Below are 22472 nucleotides of genomic sequence, written 5' to 3'. Positions count from 1 at the left end.
ATAGACTGTTTTATGTTCGTTCATGCGTTTTTTAAATGTTATATATTATATAAATATTTCATTATTTTATAAATTTTGAGATCGGTATTTAATATGGAATAGATATAGTTTCGAGTAATATGAAACTGTTTTTTAGTTATTATCTTATCTAAGAAAGAAGTTTCCTAACCATTGTCAAAGATTAAAAACAAATGGCAATTGACCACTTCCTAATTGACCACTTTTTCATTGCGTCGGTTTTTGCTGAGTCGAAATTGCTGTCGTTCCCGCCAGTCATCCCTGTTGGCTTCTTCAGAGCTTGACTGAAACTGAAAGTGAATCAGTTTCAGCCAACATGAAGATTGGCGAAACGTCAGCAATTTCGACTCAGCAAAAACCGCCGCAGGAGGAATACAGAAGTATTGTAAAAAATAATAAATATTTTATTATAAATTATTATGCGTTTGTGATGTCAAGTTTACCTATAACTCTCTTCAAGGAATACCCGGGGAATCCTAATAATAATATCCACTCCATTCGGTTCCCAGAACGGCGCGACGGCGATATAACGCACAATATAAATAAATATAATATAAATTTCATTGTATTTGAAAAATTATTTCGGTCAATTGAAACAAAAAAATTGACAGGTCAATTCCGCAACCCTAGAAGGTGACATCCTCTCAATTCTCTAAGAGGAACATGAAAGTTAAAATCATTGAATAACAATCCTAAAATAGCCTTTTTGTTCAAATTTCATTGCAAAAAATATTGGCTATGTAGCTTTCCTAATAAGTAAAATAGGAAATTAAAAACATTAAATCAATCTTAACAACAATAATAATGTTAAGTTTAACATAAAAGCGGGCTATCTGGTCTGCAGACTGCAACAATTATCATTACTTGCCTTGCGGTATAACGTTTATTATAATGAAAAAATACTTCGCGAGTTTAAGATAGGCAATGGGAAACATTTCCATGTAATTATTGATGATTTTTCTCAAATAGTAATTCAGAATAGCAAAAGGTAGTGGCAAGGCCGCGCTCGTTTTATCTTATACGGTAAAGCGCCATAATTTCATAATCTCGTCGCTCGTTTGATAACCGCTCGGCCGGTACGGTTTTACCAAGCAAGGAGATTCGCGGGTTTTTGAAATTTTTTACTTATACGAATTGCGACCGCCTATTATTGTCCTCGACAGGATTAATTATTAATAAAGTGACCCAATTACGATGGTTTACACGATATCTGATAAATTGGAGAAATTCAGCGAGCCGTAAGTTTTGTGTTAATTTTATACAGGCTTAAAAGTTTATTTACGTTGTTCGAATTGCCATCTGATATGCTTTTCGATGGAATTAGTAATTAAAATTATATTTTATACAACACTTGTATGTATGTATGTGGCCGATAGGCCACCCAAAAAAATAAAAAGGTTGCCGTTTACTAGTAAACTTTTGAGAAATAAGTCAGAATCACTGAAAAACTGCTCAGAATTTCTGATATAGGTCTCTCGTAATATGCGGAGAAATTCAATAAAAAAAAATGGCAACCTCCAAACTGCATGAACTAGACATCAAAACAATATGAAAATCTCACATTTGATTTGAACTTTCTTTATTGCTATTACCAAAATTTTTATTATTAAATATTGCTTTTTTAAGTCTTTGTGAAACAATATATAATAATAGGGGAGGGGCGGAAGGCGGCAGGCGCCCCACTTAAGCGCTTTTTATTATTTTTTCTAACTTTAACTAAATTTACTCAAATTTTGGCGAAGCTTCTGGCCGTCGTGCGCCACTCATCCATATTTATAGTGTAATATGTAATAATTATAATGATTTATTAAAAAGTATTTAATAAAAAAAAGTTGCTGATTAGTAACTGTTTTTCTATTGAAATTTGTTATTGGCATTTATAAGATTTTCCAAAGCTCTTTAACACTTTCAATAAATTAATTATGATTCGGTTATAATAATATAATATAATAATGGCTTTTTTTAGAATTTTAGGCGGTCCATTTTACCAGATGGTAACTGGGAGCGAATTCGGGACACCCCGTACTCAAGAAACTACTACATTATAAAAAATATACAAATAACCAGAATTTATAATTATTAGAAGAAGAAACGAAAAAAAAAAATCGTTAATTTTTGCCCCACCCTCCCCTATGCTTCATTCAAGTCGTCGTAGGACATTACCGCACTTTTTGACTTTGTAAATATTTATTAAGACATTTTCAAAATTATATCAAAGTAGAAATCCATTGCTGTCAACTTTAGAGTAAAAGCAAAATACGGTGAAAAGGACACGAAATCAAATGTATTGCAACCAAATTGGTGACACACTAATAGTTTCTAAACATGACGAGTAAAAGTTTTTATGTGGGACTAAGATTTGGTCATCGTTACCTTTCTTTCTCTATTAGCAAAAGTTGGTAACTGGGAGCGAATTCGGGACACCCTGTACTCAAGAAGCTACTACATTATAAAATATCTCAAGAAACTCTAAAACTTTTGTATTAAACAATTTTCCCTATCTCTGTTTACTGAGGAGTTTTATGTGGAACATGGTGTTCTTTTGATAATAAAAAAGATACTAATGAAATTGCCCTTCGAAGGTTGCCTTGCTCCGCATGATAATGCAATTTTAAAGTCGCCGTCTTTGTTTGTCGCGCACTAGAAAAACCGTAATTCGCATAGAGCCGTAGAAGAAAACAACGTAGCTAGTATTTTATGCGCCTCGATTAAAATAATATTTTCCGAATCATTAGTTTTAATGAAAAACCCGCAATCATTCATCTAAAACTTGTGACGTAAATTTCAGAATTAACTACGCGCAATTACAGTAATTATTTTTCGGTCGGTGTTGCCGATATCGTGAGATGCTAATTGCTTTATTTCCATATTTATCCCTTATGAAAAGGCAACGAGTAAATGAATCGCTTAATCCAATTGTTTTAATTATTATATTACGAATATAAAGTAGTTTAAGTAATCCATAGGAAAACAACCTTTTACCAGTATCTTTTTGTTACTTTCGGGACTATTTTAATTTAGTGTAAGACGCTTTTGGATTGGTATAGTTAGACGTTGATACTTTGACATCTTATATCGTAAATATAAACAAGACAATTAGTTTTAAAATTGAGTTTGAAGAATAAGAAGAAGAATAAGAAAGAAAGAAGAAAATGATAATTTACACCATGAAATTCTTCCAGCAACCACAGAACCAACTAACCAAAAAAAAATTCAAAAGTACGTAAAAATTCATATTTTTTTTTCAAGAGACAGACAACTTACCAGATACCACCGTTCCTGACCTAAGAAACTTTCACAACAATAATAATAGGTGAACAGGCAGAACAATAATCTCAGCAAATTAATCAAACGGCTCTTGAAAAAATAATCATTAATTCAAATACAGTTGGAGAAGATGGAATCTCAATTCTAGTTATAAAACTATGTATGCTTTTTGTTATGGGGCACCAATGAACATCAGAAATTCCTGTATTTTAGACCAGAATGGAAAAAATCAATTTTCAAACTTATTGCCAAGGGTATATCTGTAAGTAAATTACTAAATTTTTAGAAAGCAATGGATTTATAAAGCATATTAGCACCATTACAGCCCTAGTTGGCATAGTAAATAATATTAGGTACAAGAAAGAACAAGGAAATGCTTGATCTTGTAAGTCGTTTGACACTTTGAGTCACAATGAAAGATATTTTAACACGTAGATAAAGTTGATTTGAAATGACAAAAAAAACAACGCACAAACAAGTTTAAGTCAACTAAGCAGTGTATTCTTCAGGGTTCGGTAATTTCTCCAACTCTTTTTTCTTTTTATGGGTCTGATGTGAATCAGTATGTAACACACTTTAAATTCAAACAATTTACTGGCAATACCGAAATTCACTTGTCAATCAATATCTAATTCCATTAAAGAATTTCAATAAAAACTTAACGCAGATCTTATTTATTTGAAACAAATCATAACCTCAATCATCCCCGTCAAAAATCTCGAATTATTATTATCAATCAAATTAAACTTATCGGAGAAAATATTGAACTAAATATTTAAACTCTATCGTTTGATTTTCACATTAAATAAACTCATGGCGAACGCAAGCCGATGCCACAGTTTATTCTGAACAGAATCTATAATGTCAGCTAGTAATGCGGTTGAAGTGCGATGAAACATAATGTATCATCAACTCATTGCAATTTAAAGAGTCCAAAATCTCATATAAACATATAATTTTGAAATACCTTGCTTACAAATGAATAATGCTAATAATAATAAATAAATAAAAATAAAATAAACATAAATAAAAAATAATAGTAGAAATTTTGACTTAAGAATCGAATAAGACAGCTGATAACATTAATATATTAATGTTGCTATTGTCTGAAAATGTTTAAAATTGTTAATAAAAACATTTTCAAAATTATATCAAAGTAGAAATCCATTGCTGTCAATTTTAGAGTAAAAGCAAAATACAATTAAAAAGACACAAAAGTTTAATACGATACACACACTGTACCGGTTAAAAAAATATATTGAACGTAACACGTCCCGAAAGTGCTTTTACTGGACTCGCAGGAATTTGACTACTCGTCCAGTAAAATGGCACTTCCGGGACTTGTTAGTTAAACCACTATTTTACCTACCGCAGTCGTGCTTCGTCCTTTTTTAATTCCTGGGTCGATAGATACGCAAAACGATATATGGAAACAATGCTCGATTCATTATTTTACGAACTCGTTCGCCATTTCATATAGAAATTAAGTGGCTACTTCTCGCCTGGACCTGAAACAAATATATTTAAATTTGCCGAAGTCCGTTTTACCTCGATACTAGTTTATTTCACAAAGATATAGAGTAATATAACCTCACTAGGTACCCAAAAAAACTACAGAGTGACCCAACGAACACAAAAACCACTTCAATTGTTTGCAATGTTCTTTTTTTTTATTGAGTGCAAGTAGTACCACCCGGGTTTGATTTATGTGTTTTTGCTATTTTTATGATGACTAAAAAAATTAACAACTTCACTTTTGAAAACTACCCCCTGTATATTTTTATTCAATATGTCCGTTGTACATTCACTTCAAATATTTTCATTTTCCTTCAAATAAGAAATACTGTTTCTAGAATTATAATTAGTCGCTGTGAGACTACTAATAACAGCTAGGCTGCCATCAAAACCTGTAACCAATGTTTCGTTTTCCAATTCAATGATGATGGTGATTATTCAAATATATTTTTGAATAATAAAAAGAGCTTTTATATTACGTAAAAATATACAGGTCTTTCTATTCAAAAAAGTGAAGTTGTTGAATATTTTACATTTGCGGTTCTCATTTGTTTTTATGGGTACGATCAGAAGATAATAGGGAATAAACCATAGAACTATGTTTTGGTTAGTTCATAAATTGTAGTAAAAAGGTTAGATTTACGCGTTTTTTATTTTCAAAATTTGCTACAGTTTAGACAGATCTTTATAAAAGAAATAAACACGATCTTCCTCTGCGAGTCTGCATAATTCTTTTCTCCACATTTGCGAGAGGTTGACAACTCTGTGAAACTTTGTGTAGTTATTAACAATTGAAATATAATCTAAAATTCATCGGTGGCTCTAAATATTTAATTTATTTTTTTCCCCATCATGACAACGTTTTGAATGTAGCCTTTGTTGCCGTACCTATATTTTATCTTTTTGTTAATTTTCATAGCAGCTACTATTGAATGCTATCAAACAATATTAAGGAAATTGTTGAAAATATTTTTTAAAGGTCCTATACCAACCGCCAAGTGGCGCGCTTGCTATTGCCATCCTTTTGACGGAATTTGGAAATTCAGGTATCGCATAGAAAAGGTGATCAATAAAAATAAATAAGAAGCAATGTCAAATTAAGTACGTCTACGAAAGTTCGAATTTGACCAAATAAATATGAGGATTAATTAGCAAAATCAATGTTATAATAAACTTGCTAATTAATTATTGTAGGTAGAATAAAAATAAATAAGTTTCCAGTATATTTACACGTTTTAATCGAACTGCTTATTACGCAAACAGTTCTGACAAATGAATCCAAGTTCGGAAATAAACAAAAACGTGTCTTCAAAATTAAATTTTGTGTTAGAAAAACCATGCTATTCACGGTCGCCTGTTTATCACATTGAAAGCGCCAACGTGTATGAGGTTGTTCTTCGCGTTCTCTTTCGCTAAGCTAATTAAACGCTTTCAAGGTCCGATACATTTGAGTAACATCTCTTTCGAGACTACTTGACGAGGACAATTACGTCCTTGATTTGATTTATTTATATGCTGGCCCGAACAAAATATATTGCCTGATATTCCATCTCATCTATCTCAAATATCTGACACAAAAACGTTCCAATAAAATTCAGTTTTGGTTAGTTTTGAAAATTCAAATGAAAGAAATCGAATCGACTGGGGCCTTGTATTTCTCAACTTGTTTGTTCAATATACCCTCGCATTAAATATAATTAGAAGAGAAAACGTGGCTTGTGGGTATGTGTAAGGGTAAGGTTTCCCTATCAAGTCAAACATGACGAAATAGCGAAACAAAATATTACATACATTTTAAAACAACAGCTCCACTCCCAGTGATCTATGATTCGCTAACAATAAAGGCGTCTACATAACCTGCTTCTGTACCGAAAAGCTATAGTAATAAAATAAATATATGTAATTAAGACAAATTATCACGTATCAGTAACCATGTTTCCAAAATTACAACAGCAGACTTAAAAAAAAAAAACAATATAAGAACGCCTTGGTTTTTGCTGAGTCAAACTTGCTGACGTTTCGCCAATCATCCTGTTGGCATCTTTAGAGCTTGACTGAAACCGGCTCGCATTTTACTCTGTTCCTGCTTTTATATTCTATGAGGGGGCGGAGCTAAATGGTGACAGGTAGAGACCCGAGTAGCGGTTAAGATTGTTCGGTCTCTCCAATGTATTCTTTGCCGCATATGCCTGGAATGCCCTCCTGGAATCTCAAATGGAAATATCTCTTTGACGGACCGAAGATGTTGAGAGATTTTTGGACAAGTGGTAAATATGGTTTTGACGTTATACTTCTTTACAACTTTTGATATGTGGTCAGTGATGTTTTGAATGTACTATTGGAAGGTTGTGGTAAAGTGTATTTTGTGATGGAACGCTAAATATCTTTAATGTGGAAATTGTTAGAAAGAAGAACAGAGTTAACGTGTTTTAATTCTGGTTTCAGTGACTCGGGCTGAGATAGTGTTAGGGCTCTGTAAACAAGAGAGTTGATAACCGATGATTTTTGGGCCGGATGGTGATGTGACAAGATTTTCTGTGTATTATTAGTTTCCAACTCAATGGTAAAACCTATGTTAGTGTGTATAGAGTTAACATGTCTAAGAAAATCTACTATTATACTATCATTATTTTGGTTTTAGATGAAAGGTGTCGAGAGATTTCTTCTCAAAGGCTTCCATAAATTTATTCGCGATGACAGGTGATAGTGGAGAACCCATAGCTGTCCCCGACGTTTGTTCAAAAATTTAAGAGTTATAAGAAAAATATGTTTCTGATAAGCATTTTTCAATTAAGGTGAGAAGGTTTGACTCCAGATTCTCGGACTTTAACATTTCTGAAATGATGTGAGAGTTTCAGGAATAGGAACTTTACTGAAGAGGGATTCTAGGATAATTCAAATATTTTTTGACACATTACTGATTTATTTATTTATCGTTTATAATTTTAATTTATTCGCTTGCTTGCGTATCATGATTACCACGGAGGAATATATTGATATGTTGAAAAGTTACATACCGAACAATAAAAACTGGACCCTGACTTTTAGAGATTATATAACAAAATTTCCATTAAGGAGGCGTCCAGAAAAAAGATCTTCGACAGGATTCACCAACACTTTAGATTATGTGGATCCTCGAAGAAAGAAAAAAATTGGCGTTGTCATATTTTCAATGATGAAGAGCAAGTATGGTGCGCCATTTGGAGGTTCAGGTCTGGTGATTTTTTTATGAGAACTTAAATTCCCAACGCTACTTAGAGCTTCCAAATATTATTCATCCCTTTGTTCCCTGAAAGGGAACGACGAAATTTAATTTAATTAGTTCTTATGACAGAAGTCAATACATTTACATTTATTTAAATGCACATAGAGAATAGATTGGGGGGAATGGTAGTTAGGCCTTGGCCTGCAAGGAGCCTCGACCTAACTCCCTTCGATGTTTTCTATGGGGTACAATTAAAGCTTTAGTTTACAAACAGAAACCGCCAACTGTCGAGGAATTTAAACGACGGATAAGAGAAGGTATCGGATATTTAAATAGGGCTGAATCTGTTAGAAATGATATTATGTATTTAGAAACCATTTATACTACTTGTGTTGCTCAAAGTAGAGGACATATTGAAAAACTGTTTCAATGATTATTATCTTTTGTAAGATATTAATTTTTTATTGATCGTTCGTTAATTAAATATTCACCAACGTTATCGCGTATTATTGGTCTTAGGGTGTTTAAATAATGATTACATACATTTATATAATCTTTCATCATAAGCGCATCGGCAAGATTATGGTCAACTATGAAATGGTAAATCCTAGTGACACCACTTTAGCACTTCGCGAACGCGGTCATAGCCACCTTACACTAACTGAACTTATGTGGCAACAGCAAATTATTTGTGATTGACAACCGTTTAAAAGGAAATATTTCAAAAAGTAAAATTATTAGTCATATACATATACATATATAAAATTGCCTTAATTTTTAATGCTAAATATGACAAGATTATAAAAATACCCTGTATTAATATGTATCGAAGTTTCTTATGAAACCCGTTATTCGTTAATTGTTTGACAGGGCTCAACTCAATAATTTTGTTCTAAAATGCTTGCTTTATATTTCGTTTTTCATTTGTAAACTGTTTTCTTTGTAATGGACTCGTCTATGATTTTTTTTCTTCATGATGATGATGGGGTTGTTTAATTCAATCCCCTTCACTCATTTAAAAAAAATAAAAATAAGTGTGTTTTTGCAGTAGTAATACTTCCGTTATTGTTCTATTTTTAATTTTATATTACAAAATAAAAAAAATCTGTGATATTTAAAAGGATTCACGACCTTAATTTTTTCCCATTTTGAATAAACTCCCTTTATACGGATTAATTTAGAAGTCTTTCACGTCTCTGAAGTCATTGTAGTCGTCGCTGAAAAAAACAGATATTGGTTCCGAAAACTAGATACCGTATTGTAGTCCTTATAAGCTAAATTTTCAAATGTGGAATTGGCAACCTGTCCCACTTTCCAATATTAATGGCCATATCGGGTGACTCCATGAGTCTACATTAAAGATCGCGGTGCCTAGCTGAATCTCTTGCAAAGGTCGTCAGTCTATTTGTTACGTCGCTGTCGCAGGTGGCGCAGTATTCAGGCAATCCTTGTCATTCGTGGCGCAGTTCCTGATTCATTTTGAATTTATTTAAACTTAATGCCTGATAGATAGTAACAGTAATAGTAACGATCTAATTATTGAAGGTAAGAACTTTTTTTCATATAGCGCGCAGCCGCCAGTTGTCAAGAAAGATTTCTCTAAATAAATTTCTTTTTGTACAAATATATAAATTATTAAAAAGTTCTCAAAATCAGTTATAATCCAAATTGCACTCTTGTTTATAGTCCCTGCAGTAATAGTAAATAACGATAGCAGCATTAAGCAATTAGCGTCTAAAATTAATCAATCCAACCTCATTTGAAATGCTATCCACTTCGTTCGTTGTTAGTTTTACTTATTGGTTGCTGATGGGAATTGTCCCCAATTTAATTACATGTTTAGTTTGCGCAACTACCATTAACGGTAAAAATCGTGCCAAACAGAAGCACTGGGGCTTTCATTCGAGTGGTCTCGGTTGATTGTTGTAATGGGAGCACAATCAAAATTTTCAAATAAACCATATTATTTGCATAGTTTCATTTTTTATGGTAGATCCATAAGGTTGAAGGATAGTGTTCACAGCCTGCAAAAGTTATTTTTATTTGATCCAACTCAACACGCATTCAAAAAGCGAAGTATCCTTTGCTTCGACTCTACGCTATTTACATTTGCCAGTTTCATCGGTGTTTTAAACATCAAATACAGTCCTTCCTCAGATAATAAATAGTTTACTGAATGTAGTGAAAGTATGCGAGTAATATCCGTAAACCAGTCCGGACTGACCCAATAATAATAACGCTTACTCGTGCTAATACTAATAATACATTGTAATCGCTAACATTACCTAAATGTCAAAGCCATAGGCTGTTCTTGTTAATTGTTCAATAGTTTTTAAGTTATTTTGTGTGCATTTTCCGTAAATAAGAATTTTTTGAAACGAAGTTTACTGGATCAAGATAAAAGAGAAATGTAACGTCGGAAAGAAAGAAAAAATAATACTAGCATAAAATTTTATGATTAATTTAATAAAATGCAAAAGTTTGGTTAAACTTTATCTAATCTCATATTTTATCATCTATCGGATTTTATTATTTTATATGTCTGGCTCTGTTACTATCTGCAAATCTGTAAATTAGATATAATAGATTAAATGGGTAATTGAAAGTATTATAAGAAAGCATTATAAAAAAGAAAATCCGTCCATTACTGCATTGTTTTATTAAGTCTACAATACTAGCACTTAAAGTAGGAGACGAAGTGTGTTGCCCAATATGATCTATAATTGAAGGCAAAATTTTATGGTGATAATAAGTCACAAACACATACTTTTTTATGCTTTAAAACTTGTAAAAGTTAAATTTCTTTTATAGCTTTTTGCAAAAAATCATTTGGTATCATGTTTTGAATTGTCAACTTCGTATAATTTGACCCTGGAAACTTTTGTAGTGACGATTGTGAGAACACTGACAGCTTCCATGGTCTATTATTATAATGGAATTCTGAGGAATAACAATCGATGCATTTGTCTTCAATGCTTTTGCACTTCAACTACAAAGCATTTGGAGACTCAACCGCTTTCTGACAAGTCATGTATAGTTGCTAGTCTCTTCACTTTGTGATTCTCAGATCGGTATTTTCTTATCACTGTCGAAAACTAATGCGTCTTTTTGTAGTCCCTGGGATTCGATCCTTCTTCCTCTTTTAATGGGACTTAACAAGGGTGTCTTAGCCAAATCATATAATTCATTTTCAGCATCACTACCGTTAATTTCTTATTAACCAAAGAATTATAACGAGTTTTTTCACTTTGCGAGGGGCGAATTATACTTCTATAAAGAGACCTTGTACCTAGCACTAGAAACATATTGCCACAGACGAAAGACATAACGATGTTTTTAAAATCAATATTTGAACAATATCTTACGTTATTCACTTTCCATGAGAAATTAAGAGTAAATTTTCATAAATAAAGAAAACATAAAACATAAGGACGCTTTTTTACCTACTGGTAAGCTAAATTAATAAGAAGGAAACAGGAAACATATGGGGATATTTAAGGAAACGATGTCTTCATATTTTATGGTTATAATCGGCATATATTCGATAGACTAGACCCGAAAACCTATGTCACTATTAGTTAAGATATTTATTTCGTTTTTCCCGAAAAATGTCCTGACACGTCGATTTTGAGTTATCCTGGTCAAGTGTGTATTTTATACATTGCATATTTTTTGCTTATCTAAGTGCGATTAGAACCAGAGTTTTCTGTGCTTAGCGAAAATATGTTCGCAAGTGTTATATTCGAGCTGGTTTGCTGGAATTACCTCTTGTAATAGTGGTGACAATCAGATGTTGAGTTTCGTGAGTTCGAGACGTCTTCAGCGGCTAGGAAAGTTGTCTCTGGAGGTAGGTGCCACGATCTTAAACATAAAAATAGGATATTTAATATATTCCGGAACCGCGTGGAATTCTCATTGTCTTTATATTTTCTGCATAGACGTCGGGTATTTTTTGTACTTCGTTGTAGGACTGAGCGCAACATTCTTACTTGATAAATAACTACCTAGCATCCACTTCTCAATTTATACATATGTTTATGAACAGAGAGTCTACGGCCTTCAACCTGAGCAAATGCCTGCCTGCTTCCCTCAAATTTCAAAAAAATAAATAATAATAATAATACCTGATGGAATTGAGTAAAACCTTCGTATGCACATTTAAAAAATACATCTATTTTCCTTGATGCGTGAACTTATACAAATCCATCGAATCTAACAAAGTTTAACAAAACATTTTTTTTCCTCTAATGCGATTGTCCGTGTGACGCTAAAGCTGATGAAGCTCAATCTGGCTTCCGAGAAAAGCTGCTTCGTTTTTAGACTCGCCATTATTCAAAACTCGTGACCAATTTATCAACCCGTTCTAAAATTCAAAAAAGACACGCTATGCATAGTCCCATCCAATATATGATGTTTACACAAAAACTGAAGAGAAAACTGTAATCCGAAAACACAGTCGTCCGTATCTCTTTCGTTACTTTATTCTTTTTACCCCTTTGTTGCGAATGATTGTTTAGTTTTATTCGTAATCGATAATGAAAAAGTTTTGATAATAATTGTTTTATGAGTTCGAGGCAGTAGTCATTGATGCAAATGACCTCTCCGAAATTGCGAATTCTAAAACGTCAAAGGTTTACGATCGAGTGGAATTCCCGAAAAATGTCAACGCTTTTTGCGCCCACAAATGCAATTTAGGTCTTTACAAAATATGAAACTTCCTTACTTGATCATAAAAGTAACATTAATGACATGGATGTTATGAGATTATCTTAAGAGAACTCACCACAGGCAGATATAATCTCAGCGCATGTTCAGTATATCACAACCAAGTATTTTCTTTACTAGGAAAGTCCGTTTTGAAATTTTTAGTATCAGAGGTATTTGCAAACTATCAATAGTAGGATATTGAACAAAATTTCAATATAGCGCCCAAAAATATGCGGCCTCAATACCCATATTTTATAGCATTGAACTTGCTCATACAAATATAGACATTTAGGCAACGGACGAGTGGGGTCAAGAGTGTTGCCATGTAAGAAAGTTATTATTTAATTAAATGTAACAATATTGAAATCTTCATACTTATATCATAAATAGTCAAACTAAACAAATCTAATATACTTTTACAGATAATACAATAGCTAGCAATAAGCGTAAATCACAAAACAAGAAAATAAGTACACCCGCCTATGAAATTCAACTTCAACAAGGTATAGCGGCATTCTAGCTGTCAGTTATTGTAATAGCAATATCCAAAAGCTTCAGCTCACGTTCGAAAGGTCATGTTTGATACAACAAGTAACAAAAAGCAGACTTGCAAGTACAAGACGCAAGTGAAATCAGAGTTAAAATCCCACCTACATTGGTGACATTTCTTACAAACCATATCGCCATCGTTTAAAAAGGAACTGTTTGTTATTATTGGATAATGTTTAATAAAATATTAGCAAAACATTTTGAATGAAATTTCTAATGTATCCCTGCATAAAGCATTATTCTGTGTATAGGGTATCAATAAGATACCCAGGCGACGTCCAGAACTGGTCACGTTGTTGTAAAAATATTTGCATTATTTTGAAATGATGCAAAAATGGAAACAATTATATCTCTCTATAGTTTAAGAATAACGAAACATCTCACTTGCCTTTATGTCTCTATTTACCAATTTAAAATAAAATTAGAACAGTGAAAGTTTGACCAAACGTTTGTATAAGACACTTCCCTTTATTTTAATCAATCAGCCCTTAAAATTTTTCGCATTTGTTTTAAAACACCCTGTATATAGAGTGATTCTTAAAAAAATTACAATCTTTAAATTGGATATGCCAGATACCAAAATTTATTATTGAGCTCAATGTATCTCATACATATGAATAGGTTAAACGGTGAAAAGGTCAAGGGGTAATAGAAACCCAACATTTAACAATGACAAAAAAATCCAGGTCAAATGTCCTTGTGCACCATCAACCCCAATATTTTTTCAATAAAATCTATTATTTTTTTAAGGGTTTTCGGGTCTTCTGTATTTTCTGCCGCAACTCCTGCAAAGAATGTCTTCATCGTACAGTTAATCCTTCAAGTAGGGCCGTATCTACAACATTTAAATTTGGAGCCCTTCGTGACCATACAAATTCTCTTCTACGGCCAATTTACCTGGATGTAAATATCGACGCACTGCCAACGTAAATGGCGGTTAATAAACTACATATTTTTTCGTAAGGCAAGTGGGGTACATTTAAAGGAAGTTTAAATAACCAGATCCAGGTAGATTTACCGACAAATCAAAAAAGTCAGTGAAAAAATTTACACCACACTAAAAGTTGTCCCTAAGTCATGCTGAAAAGGTCTTCTGACAAATTGACAACCATACTTAGAAAAAAAAAACAACATAAATTTGAGTGTATTGAGGTAAATGGTTAAAAATTCCAACATTTGATTTGAAGGTTTTTTTTCTTGCTATTATCAAAATTGTAATTTTCTTTTTTTAAGTATTTATTCAAAAAAAAAAAACGAAAATTAGCCCCAAACCTATATAGTAAGACACTTTTTTCTATGAAAAGTTGAACATTCTTTAAAATTTTAATCCTGTTTTAACCGTAACTTCACAGATATATATATATATATATATATATATATATATATATATATATATATATATATATATATATATATATATATAGTGTTTTCGGAACGCGAGCATTGAAGATGCCAAGTGAGATTTTGGCGAAACGTCTGCAGGATTCCAGTCGGATGCAAGATTTGCAGGATTCCAGTCGGATGCAGGATTCCAGTCGGAGTTCAACGAGCGAACGGATGATATCCCGGAATATAGTGTCATCATATATATATATATATATATATATATATATATATATATATATATATATATATATATATATATATATATATATATATATATATATATATATATATATATATATATATATATATATATATATATATATATATATATATATACATAAATACATAAAACTGTCAATTTTTATTATTATAACATTTCTTAATGAGAAAAATCAAACTTCCCCGTGTCGCCGAAAAAAGCGACATTTGTATGATCACGTTGAGCTCAATTATAATATTTCGAGGCACAGTTTAGAGATGCTTTATGAATAACCCTATTTATAACTTCTTTAACTTTTAGCGTCTCCTCTGGGTCGCGACAATTTGAAAATGGTGATTCCTAAGCAAAAGAATTTAACAATTTTACAATTTATGTGTGAAATGTGGTTTTGAAAATTTCACACCCGTAGGTTTTACCGATCATTGTACTTTTATGCCACCCTACCTGCAACATAAGGAAGAGGATTTTTCAAACTGTTTTTGCGTTAAATTTTTCGGACAGAATCTCCTTCGCTCACGTGACTAACTTAATCTCCGAAAATTTTTCTTCATACATAATTTTTTCCGAGATTTTTTTAGCAAAGTATCGACGCTTCACTTATGACGATGAAAAAATTTTTAGAGCGCATGGGATTCATTGGGAGCACTTTTCTCACTTTATTTCTACTAGTGTTCTGTTGTTTGAAGTGTTTATTTCGACCGAACTATAAATTTTCATATTTCCTCGAAATTTCTCAACGATAGCATGAGATTCCCCGAAATTCCCTAAAATGGCGTTGTCCTTCGAAACAGAAAATGAAACCCTTTAAGTTATGACACGCGTCACCAAAAATTTAATTAATAGTTAATACGGTTTTACGTAGAACAGATTAATTAATAATTCCTGCACCTGGTGGTTTTTTTTCGCGCTTTTGGCGTTTGAATTTTATTCAGCACCCGAAACCTACATAAGCCGTACGTGTTTATGTAACATAATAAGTGGATTAAGTTTTCAAATGTTTTATCCCAGCTTTACGAATAATCGCGTGTTCGAAAACAAGCGTTTATAAAATTTACATAATGAAATTAAATTGTATAATAGGTAACATAAGTTAAATATAAAAATATTGGGTTGTTCGGAAAGTCATTTCGTTTTTTTTTGGGAACATGAAAGACAGTTTTCGTACAATGAATAAATATTTTATTAAATTATATATTGGCCATTCTGGTCCAACACCTTTTGCCATCTTTCTGGCAGTAACATAATTCCCCTCTCATAAAAGTTTTGGTCCTTGCTGGCAAAAAACTGGTTCGGGTGGTTTTTGACATCTTCATTTGAGGTAAAGGTTTTGCCATCCAAAAAATTTTGCAGGGACCGGAACAAATAGTAGTCGGAAGGCGCCAGATCTGGAGAATATGGTGGGTGGTGCAGTACGTCCCATTCAAGCTGTAAAAGTTTTTGGCGAGTGACCAAACTTGTGTGAGGTCTCGCATTATCCTGGTGGAACACTACACCCTTCCTGTTGATTAATTCGGGCCTCTTCGCTTTAAGTGAATCATTCAATTTGTCCCGTTGATGACAATAGACTTCTGAATTAATCGTTGTATTGTCCGGCAAAAGCTCAAAAAAAACGATTCCTTTGACATCCCACCAAACGGAGAGCATCACCTTTTTTTGGTGAATGTTGGCTTTTGACACGCTTTGAGCCGGTTCATCTTTTCTGCTCCATGACCTCTTGCGTTTAACATTGTTGTATACAACCCATTTTTCGTCCCCAGTAATAATCCGCTTCAAAAATGGATCATTTTCTTGACGTTTGAGGAGCGAATCACACACGTCAACGCGACGACACAAATTTCGCTCCGTAAGGACATGGGGCACCCACACATCGAGCTTCGAGGTTAAGCCCATGCCTTTCAAATGGCCATAAACAGTCGAATTCGACAAATTTAATCTCTCACCGATCTCTCGTGTGGTTATTCGCCGATTTGCATCAACTAATGCCATTATCGCATCTTTGTCAGCTTCGACCGGCCTTCCAGACCGTGGTGCATCTTCGACATCAAAATTTCCGGATCGATATTTTGCAAACCAGTTCTGGCACTGGCGTACTGTTAACACGCCTTCTCCATACACATCCGTCAATTTTTTTCTCGCTTGGACAGCATTTTTACCTTTTCTGAAGTAAAAAAGTAAAATATGACGAAAATGCTGCTTATTGCTCTCCATATTTAAAAGGGCACCTACCAAAAACTACTGCGTAGAATTAATAGAACTTTTTCACACACAAGCCTTGCAATATCAGCTCCCAAGACATATAATGGTTATGCGGCTTAAGTGTGAAGTTGGTTTCGAAAAAACGTAATTAAGTCCTCTGACGGGAAAAAACGAAATGACTTTCCGAACAACCTTATAAATATGTGTTTGGCATGTACTACTTTGTAGCCTTGCGCATTCACCTCTTATTATCAGCGGTACTATTTTATATTTGACTAGTTGGCATAGTGGCTATTTAAAAAGATAATAAGCATGTAAAAATGCTCCCTTATATTGTGTTTTTTTTTAACTTGGTCCACGGAAAGTGCCTTTGTCGTTATGACACAGTGTTTCAGCAGTTATCTCTAGATGCCAAGAAATTTTAATAACGAACTCATAATTCTTTACTTAAAGTTAGTACTGGTTGAAGGTGATTTGGCTCGCCTGCGGCTAGTCTTGGAGGACTAGTTGACTAAATTTTCTTTTATTGTAACAATAACAGAGACGTCGATGACAAATATTGATTGGGTTGTTTAGGCGTAAGTATATATCTTTTTACATTAAGCAAAATATAATTACACATGCAGGATGCTCCATTGAAGAAAACAAAAATCCTGGTGAGTTTTTACCTTTTCGATAAGTTAATGCACAACGAAGCTACAAAGGGTTTATAAAATCAAAAAATATAAGATAGCTATGTTATTTTTGTTTGTACCATGTTGCTGTAAAAACTACACAGCTATGAAAAGAAAAACTTTTTCCTCAATTTTTCAGTAATATGGGTGAATGAATGATCTAAAAGCAGAGAATATAAAACCCGAAAACTTTCCAAATGTTATGGTCTGACGAGGCAACATTTTCAAAAATAAAGCGCATTTCTAGAGTATGAGAATCTGAGAGTTGATCAAACAACCATGTTTCAATACAATTTTTCTATCAATATTTGAATAGAATCCTTGGACTTTTATTTTTCCAAACAGATTAATTAAATACTAATTCTCACTAAATTGAACTGTCCGAATTGTTGCAAAATATTCCCTTGCGTAGTGGCTTGGAGATATTCTTTCAGCATTTGCACAGGATGAAAGGAAAGCAAATACTTCCATAAATATTTCGCAAACAAGTGGATCGGTCGAGCTGGCGCAGTAAATTGGCGAGCTCGCTTAAACCCACTAGATTGATTTCTACGGGGATCTATTTATGTCACAGATGTAGATAGTCCAGAAAAGTTACTAAACTGAATTAATGTTGCTAGAAAAACAATTAGGGACAATTGTTTCGAGATTCCTCAAAATAACGAGTTTTTAATTGTTAGTCATTCAATACGCAATTATGAATTAAACCTGCTGGTACATTTTATTTCATTTTTCATAAAAATAACCTGTAATGAGAAAGCAAATGAAAATTAGCATATAATTCACCTATCAATCCTATTTCAAGGCCTACATTTCAATTTTAGATGAGTAAATAAGATGAGCATGCTAAACAGTGTAGTTTTGAAATCCATTTGTATCCAAGTGTACGGTTTTCTCATAACAGAACCCACATTTTAAAATAAAAAAGTCTGATAGTTAACCTACAAAAAGTTATTGCTTTTTTTTTCTATACCCCTCAAAATTTGACATTTTTTTTTGGATTACATTCAGTATGCCAAATTGACCAAAATACTAATAATTCAAAACTTTCTCTCCACATGTTTCGGAAATGTTAATAAAAAACCATTTTCAGGTCCATTACGGCATGTGGCTCTCGACTTATATATTTATCTAAAAAACTAGGGCTTCTTCGACATTCGTTTCGATATATTTTTGAACTTAAATATTTTTAATTTCTAGTGATATTAGGTATAATGTTTTTATAGATACCATTTAACTGGGACAAATTAATTCCCATAAATTTATTTAGAAATGTGACTATAAACCATACAATCTAATTCCCCATCTATAATAAATAGGCCCTCACGGATATAATAAATGTTATACGCCGACATTTGTAGAAAGCAAGTATGTATAGGAGTGTAGGAGCGCCCCTTGCCGTGCAAGACAAGGATATATTTATAATGTTCTTTGTTTAAATTGGTTACGAGAATGAACTTCCAGAAGGTGTCGATTAATTAAAATTACTTGTTTGATATTAAGAATATCTTTATTGATATTTTAATTTTGGATCTTTTACTTTGAACATCCGTCCTTATTACATTCATTATAAACATATATATTGCATCCATTGTGAACAGGTTTACTGTTTTATCAAAATTTTTAAATACATCTCCACACAATTATCGAAAACTTATTACAAAACTTGTGTGTATGAATGAATAAAACATCTGCAAAAAAGTTTTATTTTCTTTTGTTTGTTTTTTTTTTTCATCAGTGGTAAATGGGCTGGACTGATTCTTATATAATACAATCAATCATTAATAAACCAATGATTTTATAAGTCAAAATTTAATAGAAGAATGTATATAAATAAATAGAAATTTTGAGTTTTTTGAGTTTGATACAAGGTAAAGGAGAATAGTTGTTTTAAAGAGACATTACTCTAATATTTATTGCGAATTTTTTTGACAATATTAAGGTAACTGTTTACAATTTACCTCACAACCACCCAACGTAAGAGAAAGGTTAAAAGTGTGCAAGTAGCTCCTCTATTCGTAATTTTGGTTAGTAGTTTAAAAGAGAGCGAAACTAAATTATAATGTGATGTTTTAATGAAAACGATTTAGTTTACAACTATATTGCCCAATTGGCAAAAGAAATGTGTGGCTGTTGAAGAATGGAATTGACAATTGACGTGTACTATTGGTAGTGAAGTTAAAATAAAAAACAAAAAAACGATTTTTATTGTGTCCTGTTTAATTGTCTTTATGTATTATGTTTAAGTAGAAAACCTATTGCTCCTTGAATCACCAGATAGAAAAAACGGTTTTTAAATATGTACATTATTCAAACCTTGATCACCCTGAATCTTGAAAATCAGGAATTTTTAGACCCCTCATGTTCCACATATAACATAATTTTATAAACTCATAAAATAATTAATAATTTTTTCACATAGCGGAGCCTTAATTATTTATTTTTGGACGGGCTACTTACGGAAGGAGCAAGGGGGCAAATATTTAGTTTTTATTTCTTTTTGTAACTTAATACAGAGTGAGCAAAAATAAAGACAAAAAATAAATTATATAAACGCAAAAATGAATGTTTTCAAAAGGAACCCCTTATTTTTATGCTTTTATCGGATCTAGCATTCAAAATTATGACTTTGTATAAGTCTATCCCGGAAATTCTTAGTTTATGAAATAATTGGTGTTTTCCCATTGTAATATACATATATACATATATATATATATATATATATATATATATATATATATATATATATATATATATATATATATATATATATATATATATATATATATATGATGACACTATATTCCGGGATATCATCCGTTCGCTCGTTGAACTCCGACTGGAATCCTGCATCCGACTGGAATCCTGCAAATCTTGCATCCGACTGGAATCCTGCAGACGTTTCGCCAAAATCTCACTTGGCATCTTCAATGCTCGCGCTCCGAAAACACTTCGAACACTGGTGGCTGTAAAGATCTCCTTCCCGTAAAGGTGTATGATATTCTCACGTATTGATTCACGGATGGAAAAATGTGATGACACTATATTCCGGGATATCATCCGTTCGCTCGTTGAACTCCGACTGGAATCCTGCATCCGACTGGAATCCTGCAAATCTTGCATCCGACTGGAATCCTGCAGACGTTTCGCCAAAATCTCACTTGGCATCTTCAATGCTCGCGCTCCGAAAACACTTCGAACACATATATACATATATATATATATATATATATGTATATATATATATATATATATATATATATATATATATATATATATATATATATATATATATATATATATATATATATATATATATATATATATATATATATATTTATTTATATATATATATATATATATATATATATATATATATATATATATATATATATATATATATATATATATATATATATATATATATATATATATATATATATATATATATATATATATATATATATATATATTCTCACGTATTGATTCACGGATGGAAAAATGTGATGACACTATACTCCGGGATATCATCCGTTCGCTCGTTGAACTCCGACTGGAATCCTGCATCCGACTGGAATCCTGCAAATCCTGCATCCGACTGGAATCCTGCAGACGTTTCGCCAAAATCTCACTTGGCACTCGTGTTCGAAGTGTTTTCGGAGCGCGAGCATTGAAGATGCCAAGTGAGATTTTGGCGAAACGTCTGCAGGATTCCAGTCGGATGCAGGATTTGCAGGATTCCAGTCGGATGCAGGATTCCAGTCGGAGTTCAACGAGCGAACGGATGATATCCCGGAGTATAGTGTCATCATATATATATATATATATATATATATATATATATATATATATATATATATATATATATATATATATATATATATATATATATATATATATATATATATATATATATATATATATATATATATATATATATATATATATATATATATATATATATATATATATATATATATATATATATATATGTATATATATATATATAATACGGTTGTTAAATTTTGTTATTAGTTGACGATCGAAGCTATAAAAATAGAATAGGAACGAAATTTGATTTTCTACCTAAAATTGTTGCTGTAGCGAAAATAAGTAGTTACTTAGTTAGTACTTAGTTTTGGCATTATATTTTTATAATTTCTTGAGATTTGCTGAGAATAAATTATAAAAATAGGGGCTTTCTATTTGAAGAAAATTACTTATTATATTTTTTATAATTTCATTTTTGCTCACCTTGTCTCAGTTTACATCCAAAATATCAACTCATATTTGATTTAATTAAATGGCTCCTTTATAGGAAACATTGTTAATAATTATAAAGCCCTTAAACATCATTTCTGACATCAAATTCAAGATTGGTCGAAAACGGTTAGATTTAAGTATATAACATATGACATTATACATCTAGCACTTCACGGTGAAGCCAAAAATATACCTGTATACATGAGTAAATTATAAATATAAATACATAGATGAAACTATGCAACTTAAGGACCATTGACCAATATTTATTCACGAATTATTTTAAAAATATTCCACCCGAACACCTTTGGCAGACCATTTCAACAATGTGCAAAACCGATAAATTTTGCCCAATCTCGGATGGTACTACCTGCACTCTAGAATTTTGCAATGAAAGCGGCTTATTCGTTTGTTCACTATGTGGTCCCTTTGCATACCTAATGGGGTTTCATTACTCTACACTATTCTGAAA

The 22472-nt window shown here is 32.1% G+C and overlaps 1 protein-coding gene across 2 annotated transcripts in view; it reads left to right on the top strand.

The window, feature by feature from the left end:
- The first annotated feature begins 1075 nt into the window (after window positions 1-1075).
- The window catches only part of LOC132703824 (UNC93-like protein), a 62479-nt gene continuing 41082 nt past the window's right edge, over window positions 1076-22472 (top strand). Inside the window, exon 1 of one of the 2 annotated variants that reach the window (XM_060673324.1) lies at window positions 1076-1256. In XM_060673324.1, coding sequence (XP_060529307.1) covers window positions 1213-1256 — 44 coding nt within the window. In that variant the 5' untranslated portion in view covers window positions 1076-1212. Of the gene's footprint in view, window positions 1257-7561; window positions 7596-22472 lie in introns of those variants that run through there. The other variant, XM_060673325.1, reaches the window with a different exon arrangement.

This window comes from Cylas formicarius, unplaced genomic scaffold, assembly GCF_029955315.1.
Source record: "Cylas formicarius isolate icCylForm1 unplaced genomic scaffold, icCylForm1.1 PGA_scaffold_6__28_contigs__length_40554024, whole genome shotgun sequence".
NCBI classification, from domain to species: domain Eukaryota; kingdom Metazoa; phylum Arthropoda; class Insecta; order Coleoptera; family Brentidae; genus Cylas; species Cylas formicarius.
This window is presented reverse-complemented; position numbering and strand designations above follow the sequence as displayed.